General features: G+C 35.6%; 4 protein-coding genes across 6 annotated transcripts; 3 read left to right on the top strand and 1 right to left on the bottom strand.

Annotated features, from left to right (window-relative positions):
• The first annotated feature begins 645 nt into the window (after positions 1–645).
• On the top strand, positions 646–6,112 carry NTMC2T5.1 (N-terminal-transmembrane-C2 domain type 5.1). The gene is made up of 8 exons (XM_022296165.2): positions 646–1,905; positions 2,042–2,283; positions 2,558–2,576; positions 3,203–3,408; positions 3,887–3,996; positions 4,142–4,240; positions 5,201–5,684; positions 5,777–6,112. Exons 1-8 carry the CDS (start codon positions 1,073–1,075, stop codon positions 5,863–5,865), a joined length of 2,082 nt encoding a protein of 693 aa, XP_022151857.1. The 5' UTR covers positions 646–1,072; the 3' UTR covers positions 5,866–6,112.
• Positions 6,113–10,066: 3,954 nt separating this feature from the next.
• Positions 10,067–14,125, top strand: TAF15 (TBP-associated factor 15). Of its 2 annotated transcripts, none has more exons than XM_022296269.2 (8): positions 10,067–10,214; positions 10,753–10,906; positions 11,048–11,403; positions 11,518–11,712; positions 12,472–12,555; positions 13,047–13,128; positions 13,205–13,331; positions 13,726–14,125. In XM_022296269.2, exons 2-8 carry the CDS (start codon positions 10,787–10,789, stop codon positions 13,947–13,949), a joined length of 1,188 nt encoding a protein of 395 aa, XP_022151961.1. In that variant the 5' UTR covers positions 10,067–10,214; positions 10,753–10,786; the 3' UTR covers positions 13,950–14,125. The 2 variants fall into 2 exon arrangements, with proteins under 2 accessions (XP_022151961.1, XP_022151962.1); XM_022296270.2 differs by lacking the exon at positions 10,067–10,214 and adding an exon at positions 10,250–10,395.
• Positions 14,126–14,802: 677 nt separating this feature from the next.
• LOC111019735 (eukaryotic translation initiation factor 3 subunit I) lies at positions 14,803–20,013 on the top strand. Of its 2 annotated transcripts, XM_022296164.2 has the most exons (8): positions 14,806–15,191; positions 15,458–15,673; positions 16,522–16,649; positions 18,824–18,943; positions 19,071–19,160; positions 19,351–19,437; positions 19,518–19,597; positions 19,694–20,013. In XM_022296164.2, exons 1-8 carry the CDS (start codon positions 15,008–15,010, stop codon positions 19,767–19,769), a joined length of 981 nt encoding a protein of 326 aa, XP_022151856.1. In that variant the 5' UTR covers positions 14,806–15,007; the 3' UTR covers positions 19,770–20,013. The 2 variants fall into 2 exon arrangements, with proteins under 2 accessions (XP_087974076.1, XP_022151856.1); XM_088117950.1 differs by lacking the exon at positions 19,071–19,160 and having other exon boundaries at positions 14,803–15,191.
• A 793-nt stretch (positions 20,014–20,806) lies between these two features.
• On the bottom strand, positions 20,807–24,233 carry LOC111019751 (large ribosomal subunit protein uL3y). The gene is made up of 6 exons (XM_022296203.2): positions 24,114–24,233; positions 23,059–23,166; positions 22,473–22,583; positions 21,947–22,251; positions 21,338–21,747; positions 20,807–21,222 (listed from the first exon to the last, which is right to left on the bottom strand). Exons 2-6 carry the CDS (start codon positions 23,141–23,143, stop codon positions 20,964–20,966), a joined length of 1,170 nt encoding a protein of 389 aa, XP_022151895.1. The 5' UTR covers positions 23,144–23,166; positions 24,114–24,233; the 3' UTR covers positions 20,807–20,963.
• Positions 24,234–24,475: the final 242 nt, after the last annotated feature.

The raw sequence follows: 24,475 nt of genomic DNA, 5'->3' as shown, positions 1-24,475 counted from the left end.
ATTTTTTCTTATTGATCTCCCCAATCCCCAATCCCCATGTCATGTTTTTGTTTTGAGTTTGAGTGTTATAAATTCAATTCAATTAATTCAACTCCTTTCAGTTTGAATCCAGATCCACTGTCAATCCACCCACCTATTTAGCAATGCCACCCAAACCATGCGCGCCTTGCCTATGAATTTTAGCTTACATCTTACCTAATTTTTCAAAATAAGTTTTTTCGACATTTTGTTAGTGTTAGCAAGCACATAAAATTACGTCGGAAAATAGTTATATTTAGTTTTTTTTCAGAAGTCAAAACTCAGACAAACAAAAACACATGCGAAACAATCCGGCCACTAGTGAAAAATGAATTTACAATCGCAATCTGTAGATTCATTTTCTGTAGCTTCCGTCACGCCATGCTACACCACACCACATCGTCGTGAAATTATTTTATAGTAATGTTTTGTGAACCGCCGTGTTTGAATTTTGTTAATGAGGAAAGAGGAAACGTAAGAGTAGTTTGATTTTTTTGAAAAGAAAAATATTGAAGAAAACGACGCGTGATGGGTAAAAAAGGAAGAGAAGCGGCTCCGTCCAGTCCACGTGGTGCTTGCAAAAATTTAGAAGCCTCACTATTTTATCACTCCTCTCCATTTTCTGAGGCTTCCAATGTTTTGCCCGAAATCAGAAACCAAAGCCCAAGCCCTCTCTCTCTCTCTGTGGCTGCTCTTCTCTTTCTTCTTTTACTTTGCTCGCCCACGCACTCTCCCCCGTTCCCATTTTCCCCCAATTCTCGCTCCTCCCCGCTTCCTGGGATATCAAAAATCCACTTCTACTTACCATCTCTCGCATTTGGATTATCAATTGCTCCGGAAATTCTTGTTTCTGCCTCTTTTTCATGGTCGCCCCATCGCACTAACCTCTGCTCCACCTTTCATTCTATCGTCGTCTTCATTTTGGCGACGGCGATTACCTCAATTGCTTTACTACCTCTGCCCGTCTTTTGCGTACAGAGGTCAGTACCGCCTCCCAATCCATGTTTTTTCCTTATGATTTCATCTGGGCTTCTCTCCTTTTTTCTGCATCTAAATGATTATGCACTTTACATCCGCTAGCTTTGGCTTCTCGAACTCCTTTTCTCAACATTGCCCATGTAATAACTTCACTGTCTTCACCCCCTCTCACACAACTCCCAACCCCCTTTCCACTCCTTTATCTAGAAAAAGAAGAAAACAGTTTTCCGCCGCTTTCGTTCACCGATATTTCAGAAGAAAATGGTTCTTGGCTTGTTCTATTTCTCCCGATGGCGCAAGTCGCAACTTGAATCTAGATTTTGCAAGTTCCACGAGGAGGGGTGCCAAAAGTTTTGTAGTGAAGCATATTGCCGATGAATTGGAAAGGGAAGAATTCTCCCAGGACTCATCTGTGCAAGTGGGATCAAATTTCACTGGTTTCCAGGAGGATCCTATTGTTGATAAGTTACGGACCCAGCTAGGAGTCATACACCCCATCCCTTCGCCACCTATTAATCGAAACATTGTTGGACTTTTTGTCTTCTTTTTCTTTGTTGGAGTTGTCTTCGACAAGTTATGGACATTTAGAAGGAGAAATAAATCGAGAAATGAGGACGGGCGTCGCGGCACATGGCCGCAGGTGCCGACTAGTTTCTCGTCGTTTTTGGAGAAGGATTTACAAAGGAAAGAGTCGGTGGAGTGGGTGAATATGGTTTTGGGTAAGTTATGGAAAGTCTATCGACCTGGTCTCGAGAATTGGCTTGTCGGGTTGTTGCAACCCGTTATTGATAATTTGAAAAAACCTGATTATGTGGAGAGGGTGGAAATTAAGCAGTTCTCCTTGGGGGAAGAACCACTGTCAGTTAGGAATGTTGAGAGGCGAACATCCCGTCGAGCCAACGATTTGCAGTAAGTTAATTTTAAATCCGTCTATCAAACTTCACATGTACCTTTTGGCTGTGATTCAATCCCTTCCTGCGATGTTTACTGGCGATACCTTTCCATGAATTTACACTAGTCATTATTGTTTTTCAATGCTGTCCAGGTACCAAATTGGTCTGCGTTATACTGGCGGTGCTCGTATGTTATTAATGCTATCGCTAAAATTTGGCATCATCCCCATTGTTGTTCCTGTTGGTGTCCGAGATTTTGACATAGATGGTGAATTATGGGTCAAGTTGCGGCTTATTCCAGCTGAGCCTTGGGTAGGTGCTGTCTCATGGGCATTTGTTTCACTCCCAAAGATCAAATTTGAGTTGTCACCGTTCCGCTTGTTCAATTTAATGGGTATGTTATGTCGTACTTTCTTGACTTTGATAACGAATTACATTTTATAGCTAGTCACTGCAAGGACGCCATAGTGAGGTTTTACAGGGAAGCATGAAAGGTGTTTTAATTTTATGTTCTTTAGTTTATCCTTATGTTTTTAGTAGGCATGGTTGTGGAGGTAAAATTTGTTTCTTAAGAATAGTTTTCTTTGCTCTAAATTTGACGTTTAGATGCTGATTGTACGTTTCTCTCTTTTTTCCATCTTTTTGCTGCACGCTTGGGAAAACATCAGCCATTCCTGTTCTCTCCATGTAAGTACAACTTTAATCTTAATTGCTTATATAGTTGCTTTATAAAGTTGCTTAGCTCAAGGAAGGAATAGAGGCAATCCTTTCCATATTAGCATTGCTGATTGCTCTTTCTCTCAGAGAACTTTTGTTTCTTTTCTTTTTGAGTTCAACGAGTGGGAGTGAGAATTCAAATCTTCGACCTTTTGGTCAAGGATATATGCTTTAACCAGTTGTTCTAGGCTTATTGGCCTCTATGATAAATTTTTGTCTATATCACTATTTTGACTATATTTTGCCAGAAAGTGGTGCATTGATATTCTATATCACATTTGTACCATTGAATATTTTTCTAGTTCAATTCATGATTTGTACGAGCTAATGATAGCCTGAATTCCTTGGCAATAGTTCTCAGACTAGAAAAATAAGACTGCTATTATTGAAGCTGGATCGTGTTATGAAGTAGTGCCCAACTATACTAATAACGAATTAAATATATTGATCAGAATCAGTTTTCTGAGTGTCATTGTGCAGTGGCAGTTCACAGCATAATTTGCTCATGTAGCTGATAATTATATCCAAGTATTCTAGTTATTTTTAGGCTTGCTTTTCCCAATCCAGCTGACCTGAATGCTTATTATGTTTCGTAGGTTTTTGACAAAACTTCTCACTGAGGATTTACCTAAATTATTTGTACGGCCAAAAAAGATAGTTCTAGATTTCCAAAAAGGTAAAGCAGTTGGACCTGTTACAGACGAGGTTAAATCAGGAGACATGCAGGAGGGAAATAAAGATTCCGTTGGGGAACTTTCAATAACCCTTGTAGATGCTCGGAAGCTTTCTTACGTCTTCTATGGTAATAATTGCTATTTTATCCATTTTTTCCATTCTTGGAAACCATGCTTTGTGAATTACTGAATTTCTGCACTCAACTGTCAAGTATTTGTGGTGCCTATCAACATCAACATGATACTGACACTTGCAAAAACAATTTTTTTGTAGAACCTAATGTATTCACATATCTCCATTAGAACTTCCTAAATGAAACTACTTTATGTCTTTGATAGAACATATTTTTTAATATAAATATAATTTTATTTTTATTTTTATAAAATATATTCTCTAATGTATCTTTGTATCGTTTACCCCTACAAAATACCAAAAAAAAATTGAACCATCTTAGAAGGGATATAATTAAATTCCTTGATTGGTTCTTCCCTGAGAAATGATCCCTGCTTTCAGAAAGTTACCATCTGATTTCACAGTCAGATAGTAATTACTATAAATTTGTGCTTCTTTATTTTACTCATTGATCTGATTCCTGTTATTCTCAGGAAAAACAGACCCATACGTCATTTTAAGCTTGGGTGATCAAATAATACGCAGCAAAAAGAACAGTCAGACCACTGTCATTGGACCACCTGGTGAGCCAATCTGGAATCAGGTGGAGCTCATTTCTGATTATCTTTTGTTTTACCGGAGAACATGTTCCATTAACAATATTGGTCAAACTGTTATTTGGTTGTTTTTGGGTTCATTCGAAGTTGTCAATCTCTTTATGTACTCACGTGTATTGGGGACATTGGCAGGATTTTCATATGCTTGTTGCAAATCCTAGGAAACAGAAATTGTACATCCAAGTGAAAGATTCTCTTGGATTTGCAGATTTGACCGTTGGTAATGCAGAGGTAACTTATTATTTAAACTTATGATAGTTAGACTTCGAAATATCTAATGATATTGCATTTAAGGAGAAGTTGAAACTGGTGAAACCATGCTTCATTTCTTTGTTTGCTTATCTTTATATTCGATCAGTAACTGTCCATCGTATCTTTATCTCTCTTGTAACTGTGCAAACTTAATCGAGGAAACTAAAGCTGCTGAACTGACTATGTTGGGTTAGGTTTTTGGTCTATTCTAACGATAAAAATCAGTTTGGTCATTTTCAAGGTTGGTTTAGTTTTACTTTTAGTCCCAAAAATTGACTGACTATTACTCTAATTTTAGTTTGTTTTTTCTATAATTTGGGGGTTGGATGTCTTTAAATCATTAGATCATTTATTTGTTTGAAGTTCTAACTAGATTTTCTTACTCTGCACTTGGATGGGACCTCTACATGCCTTGAGCATCTTGTATAACCAGCATTCTTGGTGAGAAGTGTTTGCTGATGCAAACTATCTATAGAACAAGTTGTATAAAATGACGGTAATGCTAGTAGATAGCATTGGATAGTAATAGTATATTGTTTTGCGTGGTTTTGGGAGTCTTGACAAGGGGATCACATCATCCTGAAAGAAATTAGGAAGTGAAATAAAACGTTGGATGTTGCTAAAGAGAAAGCAGATGTTTGATCTCATTAAATCATCTTCAAGGTGGCAGAAGTCACGCCTCCTATTACATCTTGAAGCACGGATTTATGACCACAATAACAATTAGATCATCCATTGGGTACTTAAATGGTTCTAGAATAGAATGATTCTGGCTTGTGCCAGAGGCAAAGTCTGTGTTCTGCATTTGGAACCGATTGAAATGATAAAGCACTTGTGTAATGAGAACAATGTATGGATTGGTAAATGAATGGTGCAAATTAATTTTTTTTTATGGCTGTGTTTTTGTGTATGGTAACATTCTTCACAAAAAACATACAGGTCGATCTTGGATCTCTTCAAGATACTGTACCAACAGACAAAATTGTTGTTTTAGGAGGAGGTTGGGGACTCTTTAGAAATAGGTCTTCTGGAGAAATACTACTGAGATTGACATACAAAGCATATGTTGAGGATGAAGAGGACGACAAGGCTGCTGCATCAGAAGCAAATGTGTTGGATATAGATATTTCAGATGACGAGTCATCTGATTCTGATGAACCAAATGGTGCTTATGAGAAAGAGGGTGAGAAGGATGCTGCAAAAGAAACTGAAAAGGAATCGTTCATGGACGTTCTAGCGGCTTTGATAGTGAGCGAAGAATTTCAGGGGATAGTGACATCCGAAACACTGAATACAATACTTCAGAATGATGCCACTTCTACTAGCACAAGGACGACAAGGTCGAGCTCGAGATCACGTGATGCGGCTACTGACACCAAAACCAAACCCATGGTTTCTGGCAACGGGACTGGAGGTTTAACTGGTAATGTTGTTGTCTAGTTTCGTATATATCTGTATTTTAATGTGATGTTTGGATGGTGGTGAAGTGTTCTAATATGACGTGGACAATTGCAGAATCGGCATTGTTTTGGCTTGCTGCGATCACAAGTATATCTGTGCTTATTGCTATCAACATTGGTGGTTCGAATTTCTTCAATCCATGATCCAATGCCACTCCCTCTCAAGTCTCATCGAAGCTTTGCATGCGTAGTAGAAGATTTTAGTAGCAACGGAGCCCCCTTGGTAGTAAGCTGGCTGTGGCTCGCCCTTTATACGCATTGAACAATGAGAATCAACCAAAGTTAACTCCTGTTCGGTTTGTATATAAGTCACTAACGGAGCAATATCCTGTTGGCGGCATACCAATTTTGACGTTGTATTATAATAACAAATTTACACCGTTTACATCAACTTGACACCACACCTATCCTTTATCCTCCCGATAGCAGGAGGCAAATTTTTGCCCAAGCAACAAATTACAACCGAATGCGACCAACAAACATGGAAGACTACTATTGCTTTCGAATTTAGAGAAATTTGTGAAAATGAAGAGAAATTGAGGCAATTAAGTGAAAATTATGAAATTATTCCTTTGCAAAAAAAATTATGAAATTCTTAATTCTTAATTTATTTGAGTGCAACACGTGTATGTCCCCATCATCCAGCATGTCATATGCCACATTAGCAAAATGTTGAATCACCTCTCACATGTATTTTTTTTTTCAAACTTGTTTTGGTCCTAACTTTTTGTTAGGACTCCGATTCGTGTAGTTTAAAATGCATCAAAATTGTTTTGGTCCTAACTTTTTGTTAGGACTCCGATTCGTGTAGTTTAAAATGCGTTGAAGTTGACTCTTCGAGCTCTCTATTACGAACACTTTGAAATACTAAAATCATCAATAAATGTATTTTGTTGTCATCAAAATATATAATATGATTAAAGCTCGTAAAATCAACGTGAGCTCACACATATTGGAGCATCCTATTTTGAATGAAAAGTATCAAATTATAGTAAAAACTAGCATAGTTTTTCAAAAAAAAAAAAAAAAGAGGCCCACATATTAAATGACAACACCCTGCAGACCAAAATCCAAACATAAGAAACCCAAAAATAAGCCCAAAACGTGAAAGCTCATAAAAACCTACATTTCGATTTCCCTCTGATTTTCATATGATATACTGTTGATATTTGTTTTTTATATACTACTGTTATAAGTGTTTGATATATTACTGATGTCATAGTCTCATATACGCCTGATTTGAGTGATTCATATCAATATGTATGTCTGATATAAATGTGATATACTACTGATATGTATATCTGATATACATGTGATATACTATTTATACGAGCGTCTGATATATTGTTGATATTAGTGTTTGGCATACTGTTGATATGAGTCTCTAATATACTAGTTTTATGAGTGTTTGATATAATGCTAATATTAATGTTTGATATACTACTGATGTGATGATCTGATATACACATGATATTATTATTTCATATCAATACGTATGTCTGATATAAAGGTGATATACTATTGATATGAGTGTATAATATACTACTGATATGTATATTTGATATACTATTTATTTGAGTGTTTGATATACTGCTGATATTCGTGTTTGATATACCACTAATATAAGTGTATGATATACTAATGATGTCATAGTCTCATATATGCTTGATATACTACTGATATGAATGTTTAATATACACCGAAATGATTGTTTGATATACTACTATATATGAGTGTCTGATATACTATTGATGTGATAGTTTGATTTACATATGATATAATGCTGATTTTACTTTAACAGGATAATGAAATATGATATCATGATGCAAAAGTACAACAATATTCAAAATTAGAATCGATAGATAACATTTTCAAGATGCTAACATCAACCCAAATAGAAATCTTTAGAAGTTGACAATTTGGACACTTTATGTCATTTAATATTAGGAGATGCCAACTACGGTTATTAGTACATCTAATTTGCCGAATATCTGCCCACGGTATGCACTGATATTCAATCTAAATGGGAACTTTGTAAGATTTCGATGGAGAGATTTTAGCTTGATTACATTTTAAAATTATTTTTATGAATACCCCAATATTAACCAGATTCAAGGATACATCATATGTATATAAGAGGTACATCAGATGTATATCAGATACAGATATACATCGGGTGTATATCAAATACAGATTGGATCTATATTAGTTACAGATATACATCGAATATATATCAGATATAGATTTGATGTATATAAGTTACATATATACATCGGATGTACATCAAATATCATAATAGTGAAATTAGAATAATAAAAATTTAAATATTTTGTTATATTTGAAAATTTAAAAAACTGGTGATATTTTTTGAAATACATAAAATATTTTTGCTGCGCCGTACAATTATCAACAAGAAAGATGAGGATTTGACGTACAAGTTTTATCCGTGAATATGGGATGGAATTGGAAGCCATCTACGTGAAAGAGTTTGAGAAGACTTTTCATAACCTCGATTTTAAATGAAATACTTTTTTTTCTCTATAAATCTTTTTGGATAAACGTATGTATTTTAAAGTGTTTTATTATTATTATTATTATTATTATTTAGAATTGCAATGTCAGTTTTCGACTTCTAGCTCTTATCAGTTATACTCTTCCAAAGCCTAGCCAACTCTATCTAACCACTTTTATCAAATAGATTAAGCTTGTCAACTTTGGCAAACGTAGTCGTTAATAATCCTTTTAAATACCAACGAATCCTTAATTCAATTTTATAACTTAACAAATTCTATTCGGCTACAAACTAATATTGAAAAGATACAGAAGAGACGTGAGCTACGATAAGTCGTTCTCAGAGTGAATCTGGATTATGAAGTGGAGTGTCTCTTTTATAGGTAGTGGGAGTACAACGCCCCGACCGACAGTTGTGGCTGTTGAGCCCCTTAAGCCAATTGTCGGTCCTTAGGTCGAAATCTTCGAACCGATTTATAGAACTATGATTTTCAACTTGGTCTTAGATGTAAGTCGGTCTATTCTATTATCTTTGTTGGTCATTCTTGATGACACCGAGCTGAATTGATGGGTCCACGCGTTAAGTCGTGTTTTTCCCTCCAAACACATTGTTTTCTTATTATCATTTTTTAATTGTTTTACTATTAATTCTATTTTTTTCCTTCAATTAATCAAATATCATTTTTAAAAAATATATATTTAAAATGATACTATAAAATATAAATCTTATATTTTCATTTTACTATTTTTTATACAGTTATTTTCTTTCATGTAAAGATCATTTTTTTCTTTAGACCAAAATAAAGTATTTAAATATAGATAATTACAAATTTCAACATTTTACTTTTATTTTTTCATGACTTCGTTTTCAAAACTGAAAAAACTTTTAGTTTTAATACTGTAAATGAATAGTTGTAATAATCAATAATTGAAAAAGTTTTTTAGCTTTTTCAATAAAATCATTTATATATGTTTTGGAGATATACGTCAATTACCGTTGAACTATGCTCGCTTTGACATGTTACTCTCGAAAGTTGATTTTATAAATTTGTTGCTAAAAAATATATTAGATTTTATTATTTGATGTGTAAATTAATTATTGAAAATCTTGATTAGGTTGTAGGAGATTAATGATATTACACTTTTTTAGAGGGGTGATTTTAAAAATTGAAATGAGCCGTACAATTTGTTTCCATGGGTACCATTTAGCAAACACCTTGAAAATTTGTCATTATCTTCTAAGTAAAGAGTGTCTAAGTATATTTATATACTACCAACTTGAACATACCTAATTCAAATAATTAGTATAATCGGAAGTTCAAATTTTCACCACCACATTATGAAATTAAAAAATAATATTTATATATTACTTTTATAGGTAACATAAACTTCAACTAAATGGTATAATATCTCCCTTTATTTAGTTTATAAATTTATTTAAATTTGATATTCATTATACATGTAAACAAATTTCATAGCAGCCAATTTATTCCCCTCAAGTTTTTTTTTTCTTTCTAATTTTACAATGTAAAAATATAATCCAATAAAAATATAATCAATTATATGATTTTTGTTTGAAAAAAAATTGTAATAATGGTTAGTGATATATATTTTCTTGAGTACAATAGTTAATGATAAATATTTTATAAGAATCTCAAATTAATATACATGAATGTGTTGTACAAAATAAATACAAAAAAAAAATTGATAAAAAAATGATTAAATAAAAAAAACATTAAAGTCAATATATAAATTATGTGAATATTAGGATTTTTTTTTGAAGATATATAAATTTCAGAAATTCCCAAATACGAATCATATCCCTAAAAACAAATGGCCCTTTATTTATTTTTGTTAAGAACCTGGGTTTGTTTGTCATTGACCCGGTTCACTCCCATCAACGCGAGGGACTCAGAAAAAGCAGTGAAGAAGCAGACGAACCAAAATCTGAAAGTCGAAGTCTTTACACGAACGGAACTCAGGTAACCCTATCGTTTTTCTCTGTTCCTTCTCATTCGGACGTGTATTCGCTGGTTTGAGATCCATTATATCCACTACCGTATGATAGAAAATTTTCGCCTCTTTTTTTTTTCCTTGTTGATTCAGTGGTCGATGATTTCTGTAAATCGTTGGAACTCCATCTCCGGCTCCGCATCTTTCCCTGTAATTTGGGCTAGTTACTCTTCTTATTTTATTGTCATCTTTTTGTTCTTCCTGCGCCACCCCCCCAACATCAAGATTTAGGGCCTGTTAATTGTAAAACGAGATACTGTCTAGTTTTTCCTCCATCGGTCCAGAAAAACGCCAATGCCTTTTTTCTCTCATCTTATCGTCCTCATTCCTTCACTTTTTTCGGCTGCCATTTTTGTTTTCTCATCTGTTTTCCGTTTGAGATCTGTATTTTTGGAAGGCATGTGGGCTCCCGCACGTGTTTGCTGTTGCTCTTTTAATTTGTATACGCAGTTTCTTTTGTTTTGGAGGACTGTGCTGCACAATTCTAAAGTGGCGCACCTTTTGTAGGTCTTAATATTGATTTCATGAAAATTGGTGAATAATGGCAAGCTATCCGGGTAAAGGAGCCCCCTCAAATGGGTCTATCTACATCTGCAACCTGCCCTTTGGGACTGACGAGAATATGCTTGCTGAATATTTTGGTACAATTGGGTTGCTAAAGGTTGGAATTTAACCACAATTTTTTCGAAACATTACCTTTTTTCTAGATGCATTTGTTTTTGGTTCTATCAGTCTATCTCGAAATGCCTTCCTCTACTCAAATAATGTTCAGGCTTTATTTTTACCTGTTTAATTTTCATAGAAAGACAAGCGAACAGGTAGACCAAAGATCTGGCTGTATCGTGATAAATTAACAAATGAGCCTAAAGGAGATGCAACCGTAACATACGAGGATCCACATGCAGCCTTAGCGGCCGTCGAATGGTTTAACAACAAGGATTTTCATGGTAACATCATTGAAGTTCATATAGCAGAGTCTAAAAGCAAGGATGATCTCTCATATAATGTGGTGGGTGATCCAAGTGTTGTTGATGATTCTCTTGGTTTTGAGGAGAATGCTGGGAGTATGAACGGGGGCAGTGGAAGGGGAAGAGGTCGTGGTGATACTCCAGGAAAAGCATGGCAACAAGAGGGAGATTGGCTGTGTCCAAATACAAGGTCTGTGATGTGATATTGGTGAGCAGCTCCTTCTTGCTTCTTTCAATCTTGGTTGGCTTCTATGGTCTACTTATTGCTGTTTAAATGGCTTCTCATGCTCTATCCTCCTTACAGTTGTTCCAATGTTAATTTTGCATTTCGTGGTGTGTGCAATCGATGTGGAAGTGCTCGACCTTCTGGTGCTGCTGGCAGTGGTGCAGGCTCTATAGGTCGTGGCAGGGGCCGTGGCAACCAGGATTCAGGAGGCAATAGTCGTCCAGTTGGTGGCCCTACTGGGCTCTTTGGTCCAAATGATTGGCCTTGTCCAATGTAAATATAATTTTCCCCTTCTTCTAGTTCTCTAACATATTGTGCTGCATTGGGTTTGGTCTCGTAGTAATCTGTGCATTTCCTTTACAGCAATTTTATCATTCGTATGTTATGAATTTTTTCAATACAACTATACAGATCAAAGTGGATTATATTTAGTTAGAATATATAATCACATCCAAATCAAATAGTATGGTTTAGAATCGAAAGAGAAGGAAATTGATTTAATACATCTTTGTGGATATTTTGAACATTTTTTCACATGTTAGTAAATTATGTGGATTCCATGAACTGATTGAGGTCCTTGTTTCTTTTTATCATTTAATCTGATCATATCTCGTAATATGTTACAAACCTATACATGACTTCTGATGCTCTAGTGATCCACTCTTTTCTGCTGGTTTATTTTTTAAGGAATTAAATATGCATAAAGAGGATGACACTGGCACATTTGAATCTGTGAAGTTATCTTGTATTTTACTTTTACTTTATTGTTTCTTGGGATTTTTTTTTTTCTAAAACACATTTTTAATATCACTGTAATGGGGAATGGAGACATCTCTGAAGAAGATCTGGAGGATAAACGACAAAGTTAATTTTTGAAGTTCTGGGAGAAGTGTTCTCTTGTATTTAATTGTTTGTTTGTAGTTACCTATTCTCTGCTTGGATAACACTGCTTGCTTGTATCACATACAGAGAATCTATACTCGGCATGTGCAACTGCTTGATATGGGCTCTTCCTTCTGCTTTATGTTTCAGGTGTGGTAACATCAATTGGGCAAAGCGCACAAAATGCAATATTTGTAACACAAACAAACCTGGTCATAATGAGGGTGGCGTGAGGTATAATATTCACTTTTTATTTTTTATTCTTTTGAAAAGCACACGATCTTTTTATTTGATGACATTGCTTGCAGTTCTTTTAGTTTAAGGTGGCAACCTTTCACTTTTGATAGTAAATAGACTTGTGTATTTCCCAAGGGAACTGGCACCTTTTATCTGATTCACTTTAGAATTTCTAACAGATTGATTTGAATTCGACTTTTGAGATTAATAAATTTGATTTGAAGCAAATTTGTGGTCCATAGTAGTATAACGACCATTATCTTTTTAGTGTATCTAGAAATCTGGTTTGAAAAATGGAAATCCAAACTTATACTTGACCTTTTTACATTTTTTGTCACAAAAGTATGGGATTTGTACCTGTAGGATCAACTTGTACTCTTTGACCATGGTCTCTCTGATCATACAAAGGAAATGATTTTTACACTAATACTAATAGCCTACTACATAAACTTCTCTAATTTTTTAATTATGATAATATGATTGAACAGAGGAGGGCGTGGTGGAGGTTACAAAGAACTTGATGAAGAAGAATTGGAGGAGACTAAACGACGTCGACGAGAAGCTGAAGAAGTAAGATGGTGAACCATAATTTTGAGACAAACAGTTTTCTGATTGTGATTTGACAATTTTTTAATTATATTGTCAGGATGACGGTGAGATGTATGATGAGTTTGGAAATCTTAAGAAGAAGTTTCGTGCCAAATCCCAGCAGATGGAAGCTGGTCGAATACTACCGGGTGCTGGGCGGGCTGGATGGGAAGTTGAGGAACTAGGTATGATGAGTCTATTCATTAACACCATGCTATTGACCCTGAAAAAATTTCGGAGAAATTCTGCTTTTACAATTCAGTTAAAATAAAGATTGTAATTTCCTGGGAGAATTTTTGTGTCTCTTCGTTAACACCCTGCTATTGACCCTGAAAAGATTTGCGAGAAATTATGCTTGTGCATTTCAGTTTAAATAAATATTATACTTTCCCGGGAGAATTTTCGTGTTATGTTTTGAGAAATTAAAATGAAGTATAATGGATAAAGATTCTTCATCACCTATGTTGCGATTTGCAGAGCAAATCAATCCGAAATATTATGACTGGACCGATTTGCTGAAAATATATTATGTTGAAATTGAGCAACCTAATTAGATGTTTTGCAAACTATCTTTTTCAGGTGTAATTGAGAAAGATAGAAGGGAGAGAAGTAGGGAGCGAGGGAGGGAATGGGATGACAGAGACAGCAGCAGAAATAGAGAAAGAGAAAACAGGGAAAGACATCGGAGTCGAAGCAGAGATAGGGATAGAGGAAGAGATCGTGACCGTGATCGAGACTATGATTACGAACGAGATAGAGAATATGGGAGGGAGAAGGACCACCGGAACAGGCACCGGTATTGAGAAATGATTTGAGTGTGTCTGCGAATTGGTAACTGGTGGGCATGTAATTTTGTTGACCTTGGGGAGGGGGAATGGTTGATATATTTGGTTTATGACTTATGGTAGAACCTTGTGGGTCTTATTTTTTATGAAAGATATTTTATCTACTACTATGATACATCTTTTTGGTACTTGAACTTGAAGACTTCTATCAGACTACGAATTGAGTTTGCAAAGCGATCGGATTGTTTGCTGGCTTTTGACCGCCAACTCCAAAAGGTTTCTTTTCTTGAAGAGACGCGTGATTGAATAGAATTAGGTAAATTTGGAGATTATGAGTTGCACTGTTTTCACCATTTTTGTAATGAAATCAAGTTCATTGCGACAACAACGTCAATTCCACTGTTCTACTCTGTTCCAATAGTAAATATATTCAACTCAAACAACTCTTATTAATTAATTACACGACCTAACCAATCTTAATTTTTGGGTTGAGTCCGTTTGGATTATTCTGGTCACATGTTCAAAATATTATATAACAAAAATAACAAAGTAAATATTAAACATTTATTTACATATTTTCTAAATATTATATAACAAAAATAACAAAGTAAATATTAAACGTTTATTTACATATTTTCTAACCTTAAATCAAGATCAGCAAGTCAATGTTTATTTATGCGGTAAAAAAAATCCACAGAGTTCTCGTTTATTTGAATCCGATTCAATCCAAATAAATTTATAATCCAACCAAAACCAGATAGACTGAGTTGGGTTGATTGATTTTTTTATCTAGTCCAGTTTTTCTAACACTCCTGGCACTGATAACTGAACCAGCCCAATAAATACCGAGCCAAGCCCAAGTCCACAAAACCCTAACCCTAAAACACCGTCTTCCTGGTGTGCAGCAGCGGCAGCGGCAGCCCTACCGACGTGAAACGGCACTTGGGCACGAAACCGAATCCAAAGTGGGTCAATCAGGCTATTCTATACCTACGCGAATTTGCTTCTCTCCATACGACGGATACCATCACTCTTTCCCTTCTTCGAACAACTTCTAGCCTCGAGCTTAAACGAAAATGCGCCCAATCTTGATGAAAGGCCATGAGCGGCCATTGACTTTCCTCAAATACAATAGGGATGGCGACCTCCTCTTCTCCTGCGCCAAGGACCACAACCCTACCGTCTGGTTCGCCGATAACGGCGAGCGCTTGGGGACTTATCGCGGCCATAATGGTGCCGTTTGGTGCTGCGATGTTTCTAGTACGATTCTCTTTTTAATTCTGGCTTCACACTATAGAAACTCCTTTACACTTTTTTTTTTTGTGTATCTTTCGTCGTTCGAGATACTTAGTTTGTATTGAGTGTCAGTGGACAATTTAATACAAATTAGAAATTCTGCCAGTATGTTGATCTTTCGTTTCTGTTCTTAAATTTTTTTGCACCAATCAATCTAAACATTCTGATTTTATTCTGAATCTTATTGTTATCTTATGCTCGTTCATTTGTGTGCCGTACATCAATTTCAGGAGATTCAATGCGGCTCATCACGGGCAGTGCTGATCAGACGGCAAAACTGTGGAATGTACAAACTGGACAGCAGCTTTTCTCCTTCAATTTCGACTCACCTGCCAGGGCGGTTGATTTCTCTGTTGGTGATAAGCTTGCAGTGATTACCACTGATCCTTTCATGGAATTGCCTTCTGCTATACATGTTAAATGCATTGCCAGAGACCCCTCGGAACGTAAGACGTGTTTCTCCTTTCATTGTTTTAGTCTTCCAATGGTTTTTATAAACGTCACTCTCAGGTTCCTATGTTCTATCATTCTTATTTGAAAATGCCATTCAATTTGAGGTGCATTTTTCTTTCTCTTTATGGATTAATTCTAATACTAGGCGTGTAATGTCGTGACATTATTTTGGCATGTCAATCATGCACTGAGTGGTATAATACACGTTGTAAGGGATTTCGTGGAATACGTTCTGTTTGCAATTCTTCATGAAATATTCTTTATATCTACATTATCCTTTTTGAGGAAACAAATATTGATGGTGGACGAGGAGCCTGTTACAGTTAACTTGCAAGCTGTTTTATTGCTCAGTAAAAGGAATTTCTTCTTACATATTTTTAACATTCATATTTACACACAATAAACTTACAGTAGGTTTGAGGAAGAAGCAATGTCTCAGTCATTCAGATACAAGGATCAGATAGATGATATACTTTGTGTAATACTGCACAATTTGTGTCTGCTTTATTAGTGTTGATTCCACATGACAATTATTGGACTTAGGCTGCTACTAGCTAGTTTTGAAAGAAATGTTTATTGGATATTTCTCTATTCATTTAACTCTATACAACCTATTTCATGGGTTTCTCATCCTCGAGTACAAAGCTCTTTCCTTTCGGATCTTGCTTTCAACCCCTAACATTGAAAGACTTACATTCTTAGTTTACTTTGCTTTAAGTGCCCGTTTTTAGCTTAGTATGTAGACAGAATTGCTTTCCAATTAAGAGGGGATTAAAATGGATGCTTTATTTTTGGTTCTAACAGATTGATATATGTTTAAAACATTTATGATGTGCTGCAGAGACTGGCGATTCTGTGCTTGTTCTCAAGGGTCCCCAAGGAAGAATCAATAGAGCTGTATGGGGGCCTCTAAATAAGACCATTATAAGTGCAGGAGAAGATGCTGTTATTCGCATTTGGGATGCTGAGGTAATGTTTGTGATTAGAACATCTAGTGTTAATATCCACTTGAAATACGTAAGCTTACTATAGTCTTTTAGCATCACTGTTATTGTTTTACATGATTTTTTATTCTGTATATAAAGTTTTTTGTTCTTTCAATAAATGAGTGCTTATCAAATAGTATATTAATTTTTTTAGGCTACTAATCTTTTATAGTAGTTTGATGTTGGCCACTAGATCTTTCATATTACATTCACTATGTATTAAGTTATTATATATATCTTCGTAAATTAGTAATTATGAGCTTCTAGTGATATTTGTTTATTACATGCTTGATTTTTTGAATGCAAGATTCTATAAAAAGGAATTTCTTTCATGATTGTAATATGAATCATTCTTTCATTTATCTTGTGGTAGTATACTTCAAATTATTACATGTGTCAAAAAGTTACATTTGATATACAACTTTCATATATGGATAAGATAGTTGATGCATGAAATTGATAAAATGATGGATAAAGAGTTCCTTCAAGTTCCTTTTGCTCCGTTGTTGTGGAGTGCCCTCTTTTTACCTTTGCTTTCCTTTCAATAACAACCATTGAAAAGCCTTTCTTTGGCATTTGATAGTTAAAATAATTTCCTTAAAGCATGATCAAAGGATTAGAAAATCTTTGCAAGGGGGTAGATTCACCCCATTGAAGCTATCATCTCATTCCTCCCTATCTATCACATATTCCTTTTAAAGATGCTGATGACAGTAGTGATAATCATTGGAAGCATCTTTTATATAATAAACCAAGCTTTAATTGAGAAAATGAAAGAGTATACAATGTAATAGAAATAAAGCACTCGACAAAAGGAACCCAAGCGTAGAGAGGGCCCGAATCCAAAAGAATAACACTTTACTGATGATTGTAAAAAGTTCCATAGAAACAGACGCACCTGGGATTATCAACCCTTCTAAAACCTCTATATTTCTCTCAAGTCAAATACCCTACAAAATAGTGGAGAAGCAAGACTAACAAATAACTCCCCTATTATATTAAAAGGGAGTATACAACACAACACCTCTAGCATCGTCTTACAATCTGTACTATGCACCAAAGAAATGCTAAAGGACTCAAAGAAGTGAAATTGTATTAGCTGAGCCAACTAATAGATCCTAAGGATATGAGTAAGGTTTTCAAATGCACCTCTGATTAGGGAGCACTACTGAGGTCCTACAAAAGAAGGGAGCACTACTGAGGTCCTACAAAAGATGGAAGATTGGCTTTGAATAATGATCTAAGGTATTGACTTACCCATGCACGATGTGCTGAGCAGAGAATGTGGTCTTATTTGCACTTTTACCTTCCAAAGCAAGGAAGATAAATTGTCAGAAGGATTATAAGAAACTTCTCTTTGGAAGAGCCTTAAATGGGTGGTTCCACTCTTGCCCTTTGGAGGAAAGTGGTATCCTTGCTTCTCATGGGGGGTTCTAGGCTTTTACAACAATCAAAATGGGGAACATCGTCTCTCTCTGTCTAATTGGCTTCTAGAGATTTCCTTAGGAAAGAAATTGTCTCTTGCACAAAATCACTGTTCTATGGTATCTCTCTTCTTTGACAGATGCATTATTAATCAATTAATGTATGAGCCTTAATTTTAATTAGAAAAAAATATATTCAAATTCTAAATTTTTGGATCAAGTATAGCTAGACATGATAATTATATGGAATTATAAAAAGAATCACCCCTTTAAATTTCCAGTTAAAAGACATCATTAACATCAATACTATTATCACTTATAAGGATTGAGTTATTTTATACAATTTTGTCTTCAATGTTTTTTAAGGGTAGGTTAGTTAAAGCAGTAATAGATTGAATTATTACAATTCATGTATTAGCATTCCATACCCAAAGAAATTTTTATATTTCTGAAGAATTGGATAAATTATTAATATTATTTTAATCATTACATGAGGCCATAATGACTTTAAGCCTTGGTGTGTCTTAAAGTTGGAGCCGCTTGGTGAGGCAATCCTTAAGGTGTAAGTCTCAAAAGCCTAGAGGTGGGGCTTCTTAATTTAATGGGGTTACTTAATTTAAATGAAATGATCTAACTAGTTATTGTTTGTGACTTTTAATTTTATTAATAAATCTTTTTATGTTTTTTTGGTGAATCTAGCTTATTGTCCACTTAATGTTTAATTGAACTACAGACAGGTAAACTTCTAAAAGAATCAGAGAAGGAGACGGGCCATAAGAAAACAATAACTTCCCTTACAAAATCCTCTGATGGTTCCCATTTTATCACTGGATCCTTGGACAAGTCTGCAAGGGTACTGTACAGCGCTCTAATTCTTCTTTATCCCCATTATTTCCATTATCTGGCTAATAGATCAAAATTCATTATCATCTTTTTTATATTTTGGTGGTCTAATATAAAACCTTTTTTGTAAAATGTAGCTGTGGGATATTAGAACGTTGACACTTATCAAAACATATGTGACAGAACGTCCAGTCAATGCAGTTGCAATGTCTCCACTTCTTGATCATGTATGTATACATAAATTGCCTAATGTACCACTCCCGAGTTCTGTTTCTGAGACCGATATAATATGTGTTTAGTTTGAGATTGGTGGATGGTGGTGTTATTGATAGGGGTAGATTTTTTTATGCTATATTATTTTATTGATAATGCTTGTTAATTGGTCTTTTGGCTCATATTTGTTTTTTTGGGTTTCAGGTGGTACTTGGTGGTGGTCAGGATGCCTCAGCAGTAACAACAACTGATCATCGTGCAGGAAAGTTTGAAGCTAAATTTTATGACAAGGTGCGGTCTCCTGTCTCATTTTCCCCCGACCTTAGAATTGAGTCAATTCGGTTGTATGATATTTCTCTTTTGTCCGATAGATCCTTCAAGAAGAGATCGGAGGTGTGAAAGGTCATTTTGGACCCATTAATGCTCTGGCTTTCAATCCTGATGGGAAGAGGTATGGTGTATTGCATTGCACTGCTTGAATGTGAAAGCAAACCATTGATTAGATAAATATTATTGGATGATGCTTATGGATGTGGTTTTCTTGTAGTTTTTCAAGTGGAGGTGAAGATGGATATGTAAGACTGCATCATTTTGACCCCGATTACTTCAACATCAAGATTTGAATCTGGAGTGGAGTTCAGAACCGAGGGAGAAGTTTGTGTGCGAAGAGAGATACATTTGTTGCTTTTTTGGACGCCAATTTTGCTGTGTGGCCATGATGGTTATAGAAGTTTGTTGTGAAAGTTATTTGCACGGCATTGTATTAATTGAATCTCTCCTGCGGTACTCGAGTACCTTTTCTTTTATTTTCAACTTCATGATTTTTATTTTTATGAGATTCATGGATAACTGGTCTACACGAGTTCATCCGGAGAGATTCATACAAAATCACCTAGTTACTTCCGAATTTACAACTTATCACTTGTTGCATTATATATAAGCCGACCGTACGCCGATTTTTGATTCAGTAAAATATCAAATCTATTACGTTGTCCTGTGTAGGAGAAAATAAGATTTTAAGAATCGAAAGAAAGTACCGGAACAGCCGTCCCGGACTCCCAATGCTGTTATGTTCTCCCCTAAGAAAAAAGCTCTAAAATAATCCAAACTAAAACTAACGTCGATCAATAACATTATTCATTTAATTTAATTTTGGTTTGTAACAAAGTATTACGATTGTGTATGTTTTACGTTATGTGCAAAACTGGATATTTTCTCAAATAATATGTAAACTTGAAAACAAATCGTTTTAGGTTGCTTTGTTTACTTTCTTAACAATTCTAGTCGTAATGTCAGCTTAACTTCCTCGTGCGTCAACCATGCTTGCACTATCACGAAATGAAATGAAATGAAAGATTTGAATTTATATTTGAGGATCAATCGCAGATACCAATCAAGAACATTTTCTTGCAGATGCATCTCCTGCCAATTACTCAAAATTCAAATGATAACCTTCTATAGCCATCTCTATCTATCATTAGGTTTTAAAAAGAATGTGGTATGGTCTCTAGACTCTCTATAATAACTTTCAATTTTAATTTGATCATCCCTTAATAAACGTTGCTTGGCTATCAAGTCTGTAAAACGAATTTTGGGAATATTACCCTGGATCAGAGCTTGCTACTAACACTGATCATTGCAGCGGCCGTAGGTTGGATCGTTGGGCAACAATTAAAAATTTGAATTAAAATTAAGTAGATTCATAACAAAAAAAATACTCAAGAGTCTAAAAGAACATTAACATTTATCCATAAGGTATAAAACTAAAATAAAACATCAACAAGACATGCAAAAATGATGAAGACAAAGCAGCCAGATTATGCCTTGAGACGTCCGTAAAACCTAGCTTTCTCCTGTGTTGTCTGGAACCGACCATGCCCAAACTTAGAGGAAGTGTCAATGAACTTCAATTTGATTTCCTCCATAGCAACCCTAGATGTCTGTTTAATCAGAGACTGCCTCAGCGTAACCACACGCTTTTTTGGACCAGCACAACAGCCCTTCATCATCAAGTAATCCTCCTTGACGACACCATAATGAGGGAATCCACCAATTGGAGTTATGTCCTTCTCAGTCCTATATAAATATCCACAAACATCAGCAATAGGATATCACGCACTAGAAAGAAATTCAAGAATAATCCCCTAATGCAACAGTCAGCCATAGCAGGGGAGGACAAAGATTAACTTGCCTATCAAATTCGGTCATGGCAGAGTAGGAGTCTTGGCCGGTCTTCCCAATCTTATATATTTTCTTGTTCAGCTCTGTTCGATGATGATAACCATTTTGTCCTGCTCGAGCAACAGTAAACGATACCCTGGCTGGATGCCAAGCTCCAATACACGCTACTTTCCGAAGCCCACGATGAGTCTTGCGGGGGAGGCGTGTGACACCCCAACGGGTCACCACACCTTCATAGCCCTTGCCTTTTGTTACACCAATGATATCAATCATCTCATCCTTTTGGAAAATTGCATCAACCGGGATCTGCTTCTCAAATAAACTATAAGCATAATCAACCTTCTTAGGAACATCTCCACCATTCACCTTAATCTCCATCAGGTGAGCTTTCTTCTGCTTCAGTCCTTTCATTTTCCTTATCTGAAAAAATGTCCTTATTCTTTTCATTAAATAGGGAATATAAAACTAGTATAAATATCAAATGTGAACAAAAATTTGTCATAGTTCAAAAAATAGGTTGATTAAAACAGTCAATGGGAGGGGATATAGCCGTCATCTTACTGTATACGAGATGCTCTTCGTGGAAAATTTATAAAAATGAGAGGGAAGCATAAATTACTTGGGAATGGGCCAGAACACGAATCTCGGTGCTGTATTTCTTCAATTTCTCGAACTGTGCCTGAATATCCTTCTTCCCGTCTTCAGTTTCGTACTTCTTGGAGTACTTGGTGAAAGCCTTCTTCTTAGACTTGCACCAGTTCTTGTAAAATCTCCTTTTTACCTCCTCGCTCAAATGCTGAGCCCAGACAGTTTTCAAGGAACGCAGGCCACGTGGCGTTTTGACATAGCCAACAATACCAATAACAATCATAGGTGGCGTTTCTATAATTGTTACAGCTTCACATGTTTCTTTCTTGTGTAGCTCTGAAATAATCATACGACAAGATATAACCATTTAGTTTATGGGATATTATTAATAATCCAATGGTAACATGGATGTAGAAACAAAATTACTAAATATAGCAACAGAATGCAATAATGGCTTTCAATGAATTTGCGTAACTAGGTGCAATTTGGATTAGTAGCTTACTGCATCTGGTATTATTTTAATAGGTTAGATTTAAATAACTTTGAACCAGACTCACTTGATCCAGGCTTTTCAACTTCTCTAACAATATGGGTCATCCCAGCCTTATATCCAAGGAACGCAGTTAAACTACAAGGCTTAGATGGATCGTCTCTGGGAAACGCCTTCACTGCAAAACACAAATCCCCACCCATATTACATATATAATAAAATTAGCTTGAACGAAAAACTACATACCTTGTACTAAAAACATTAATTTAGATTTACAACAAAGAATATCTGATGAATCTTCATACACCAACAACTCATAAACAAGAAAAATAGCAAGGGATTTAGGTTCCAACACACAAAAATAAAAATCATACAGGAACAAACATTATTGAACCAACGGTAAGGCGTCAAATTGACTAGAGTGCAGTTGACTAGAGTGCTAGGCGTCAAATTGCAGTTGCAAAAAACCACTTACAGCAGTAACGGGAAATATAAAAAAGCATTTAAATGATCACTTTAATGTATATTAAAGACCGAATGCTTACCTACAACTGATACATCCAGGCAAGAAGCGTTTTTTATTTATATTTAAGGAAGCAATGATACAAACTATTAAACCTAAATATGATTCAACAAAAAAATATTGTTGATACCTTTTCCTCTATGGCGAGAAGCTCTCTTTCTGGGAAGAAAACCCAGAGAGCCATGTCTTGGGTGCTCAAACTTGCGGTGAGACATGTTGACTTTTTGTTGTAATATAACTGAAAACTCACAAATTTCAATTGCATTTTATTGATCCAGCAAACAGAATCTCAGAGGGGCCAAAAGTTAAGAGGTGCACCATAATAAAATATAACAAATGTTTCTGTTTACTTTTCAACAAATTAGAAACCTACAAATAGAAGATGACTGCAAAGTCATAGTTAGCGACCAGCATGAACTGAAAACAGAACGTTTCTAATAATAACAAAAGCATATAGAAGATAAACAAGAAATAACCGTGGGTTAAAGGTTCTGTTGAGAACTTTCATTAATTAGAATGAAACATAAGGCCAAAAACACAGATTTTCATTTTGACACCAGGATGAAGGAAAAAGCTCCTATGAGTAGATGTAAAATCAAACGACAATAAGTATCTTAAGCAGAATAATATGATCTCTTTAAAAAAATGAATTGTACCCGATAATTGGAAAGAGAGGCAAAACGAACAGGGTCCAAGTTCAATGTTACCCTAGTTCCAAGCTCCAGCAGACACCAAAATAACCCCCAACCAGAGGCCTATGGCACTAGGTAATGCCAAAACTCAGGCTCATTTGTGTTTCAATCCAAAAAACCCATCTACGGTCTTTGGTGAAAGAGCCCGTTCTAGACTCCAGCCCCTGATTACTAGTAGTTTCTTATGGGGAAGCCATTTTTGGTGTCGTTTGGAATATTGGAATTTACAGGATAAACATGAAATGGAACAACAGTCGTCAATAAATAAAAAAAGAAAAACGAAAATTACGATACATTTAAAATTAAAATTCACAAAGTTAGAGACCAATTCCACGGATCTGGCGCCGTGGGAAATCCATAAAGAAGATAAAAGATCCTGCAAGTAGAGGTTAGAGATGGAAGGAATAAAGTTTGGCAGAAGTAAATCGAGTGATCGCGTAAACTCCGAGGCCACTGACTGATCTAAGTAATGAAAGTAATGAAAGTAATGTACCTGGAACTGGAAATAGAGCAGTGAAAATGCCTCGCCGTCGCCAACGCTTGAGGCTAGGAATATGGGTTGGCGGGGTTTTATAAAGGATACCCAATCGCTCGACGGCTACGATTGGCTGCTGTCGAGTAGGGATTGGAAGGGATTAGGGTTTTCTTACACAACATAATTGGGCCGGGCTTTTTTGTAGACGGCGTTGGGCTTCTAAAACATTAACCGAATTGAAGCCCAAGCCCACACGTTTCTTTCAGAAGCAGTAGCACGTGAACGCAGCGAACATGTCAAGACGATGGACGACACGTCGCTCAGTCTAAAGTAAAATGCATTCAACAGGTCGACAGTCAAAACGATCAAAGCTCTAAGCC

This window comes from Momordica charantia (assembly GCF_013281855.1).
Source record: "Momordica charantia cultivar OHB3-1 chromosome 9 unlocalized genomic scaffold, Mcharantia_2.0 BLBB01000009.1, whole genome shotgun sequence".
Taxonomy (NCBI): Eukaryota; Viridiplantae; Streptophyta; class Magnoliopsida; order Cucurbitales; family Cucurbitaceae; genus Momordica; species Momordica charantia.
This window is presented reverse-complemented; position numbering and strand designations above follow the sequence as displayed.

Coding starts and splice junctions, on each gene's coding strand:
- NTMC2T5.1 (XM_022296165.2), top strand. CDS start 1,073: ATGATTATGCACTTTACATCCGCTAGCTTTGGCTTCTCGAACTCCTTT. Junction 3,409..3,886: donor GCTTTCTTACGTCTTCTATG/GTAATAATTGCT, acceptor TGTTATTCTCAG/GAAAAACAGACCCATACGTC. Junction 3,997..4,141: donor GTGAGCCAATCTGGAATCAG/GTGGAGCTCATT, acceptor GGACATTGGCAG/GATTTTCATATGCTTGTTGC.
- TAF15 (XM_022296269.2), top strand. CDS start 10,787: ATGGCAAGCTATCCGGGTAAAGGAGCCCCCTCAAATGGGTCTATCTAC. Junction 11,404..11,517: donor TGGCTGTGTCCAAATACAAG/GTCTGTGATGTG, acceptor TCCTCCTTACAG/TTGTTCCAATGTTAATTTTG. Junction 13,129..13,204: donor GTCGACGAGAAGCTGAAGAA/GTAAGATGGTGA, acceptor TTATATTGTCAG/GATGACGGTGAGATGTATGA.
- LOC111019735 (XM_022296164.2), top strand. CDS start 15,008: ATGCGCCCAATCTTGATGAAAGGCCATGAGCGGCCATTGACTTTCCTC. Junction 18,944..19,070: donor CCTTGGACAAGTCTGCAAGG/GTACTGTACAGC, acceptor TGTAAAATGTAG/CTGTGGGATATTAGAACGTT. Junction 19,438..19,517: donor AAGCTAAATTTTATGACAAG/GTGCGGTCTCCT, acceptor TTTGTCCGATAG/ATCCTTCAAGAAGAGATCGG.
- LOC111019751 (XM_022296203.2), bottom strand. CDS start 23,143: ATGTCTCACCGCAAGTTTGAGCACCCAAGACATGGCTCTCTGGGTTTT. Junction 22,584..23,058: donor TTCTCGCCATAGAGGAAAAG/GTATCAACAATA, acceptor TGTGTTTTGCAG/TGAAGGCGTTTCCCAGAGAC. Junction 21,223..21,337: donor GCCATGACCGAATTTGATAG/GCAAGTTAATCT, acceptor ATATTTATATAG/GACTGAGAAGGACATAACTC.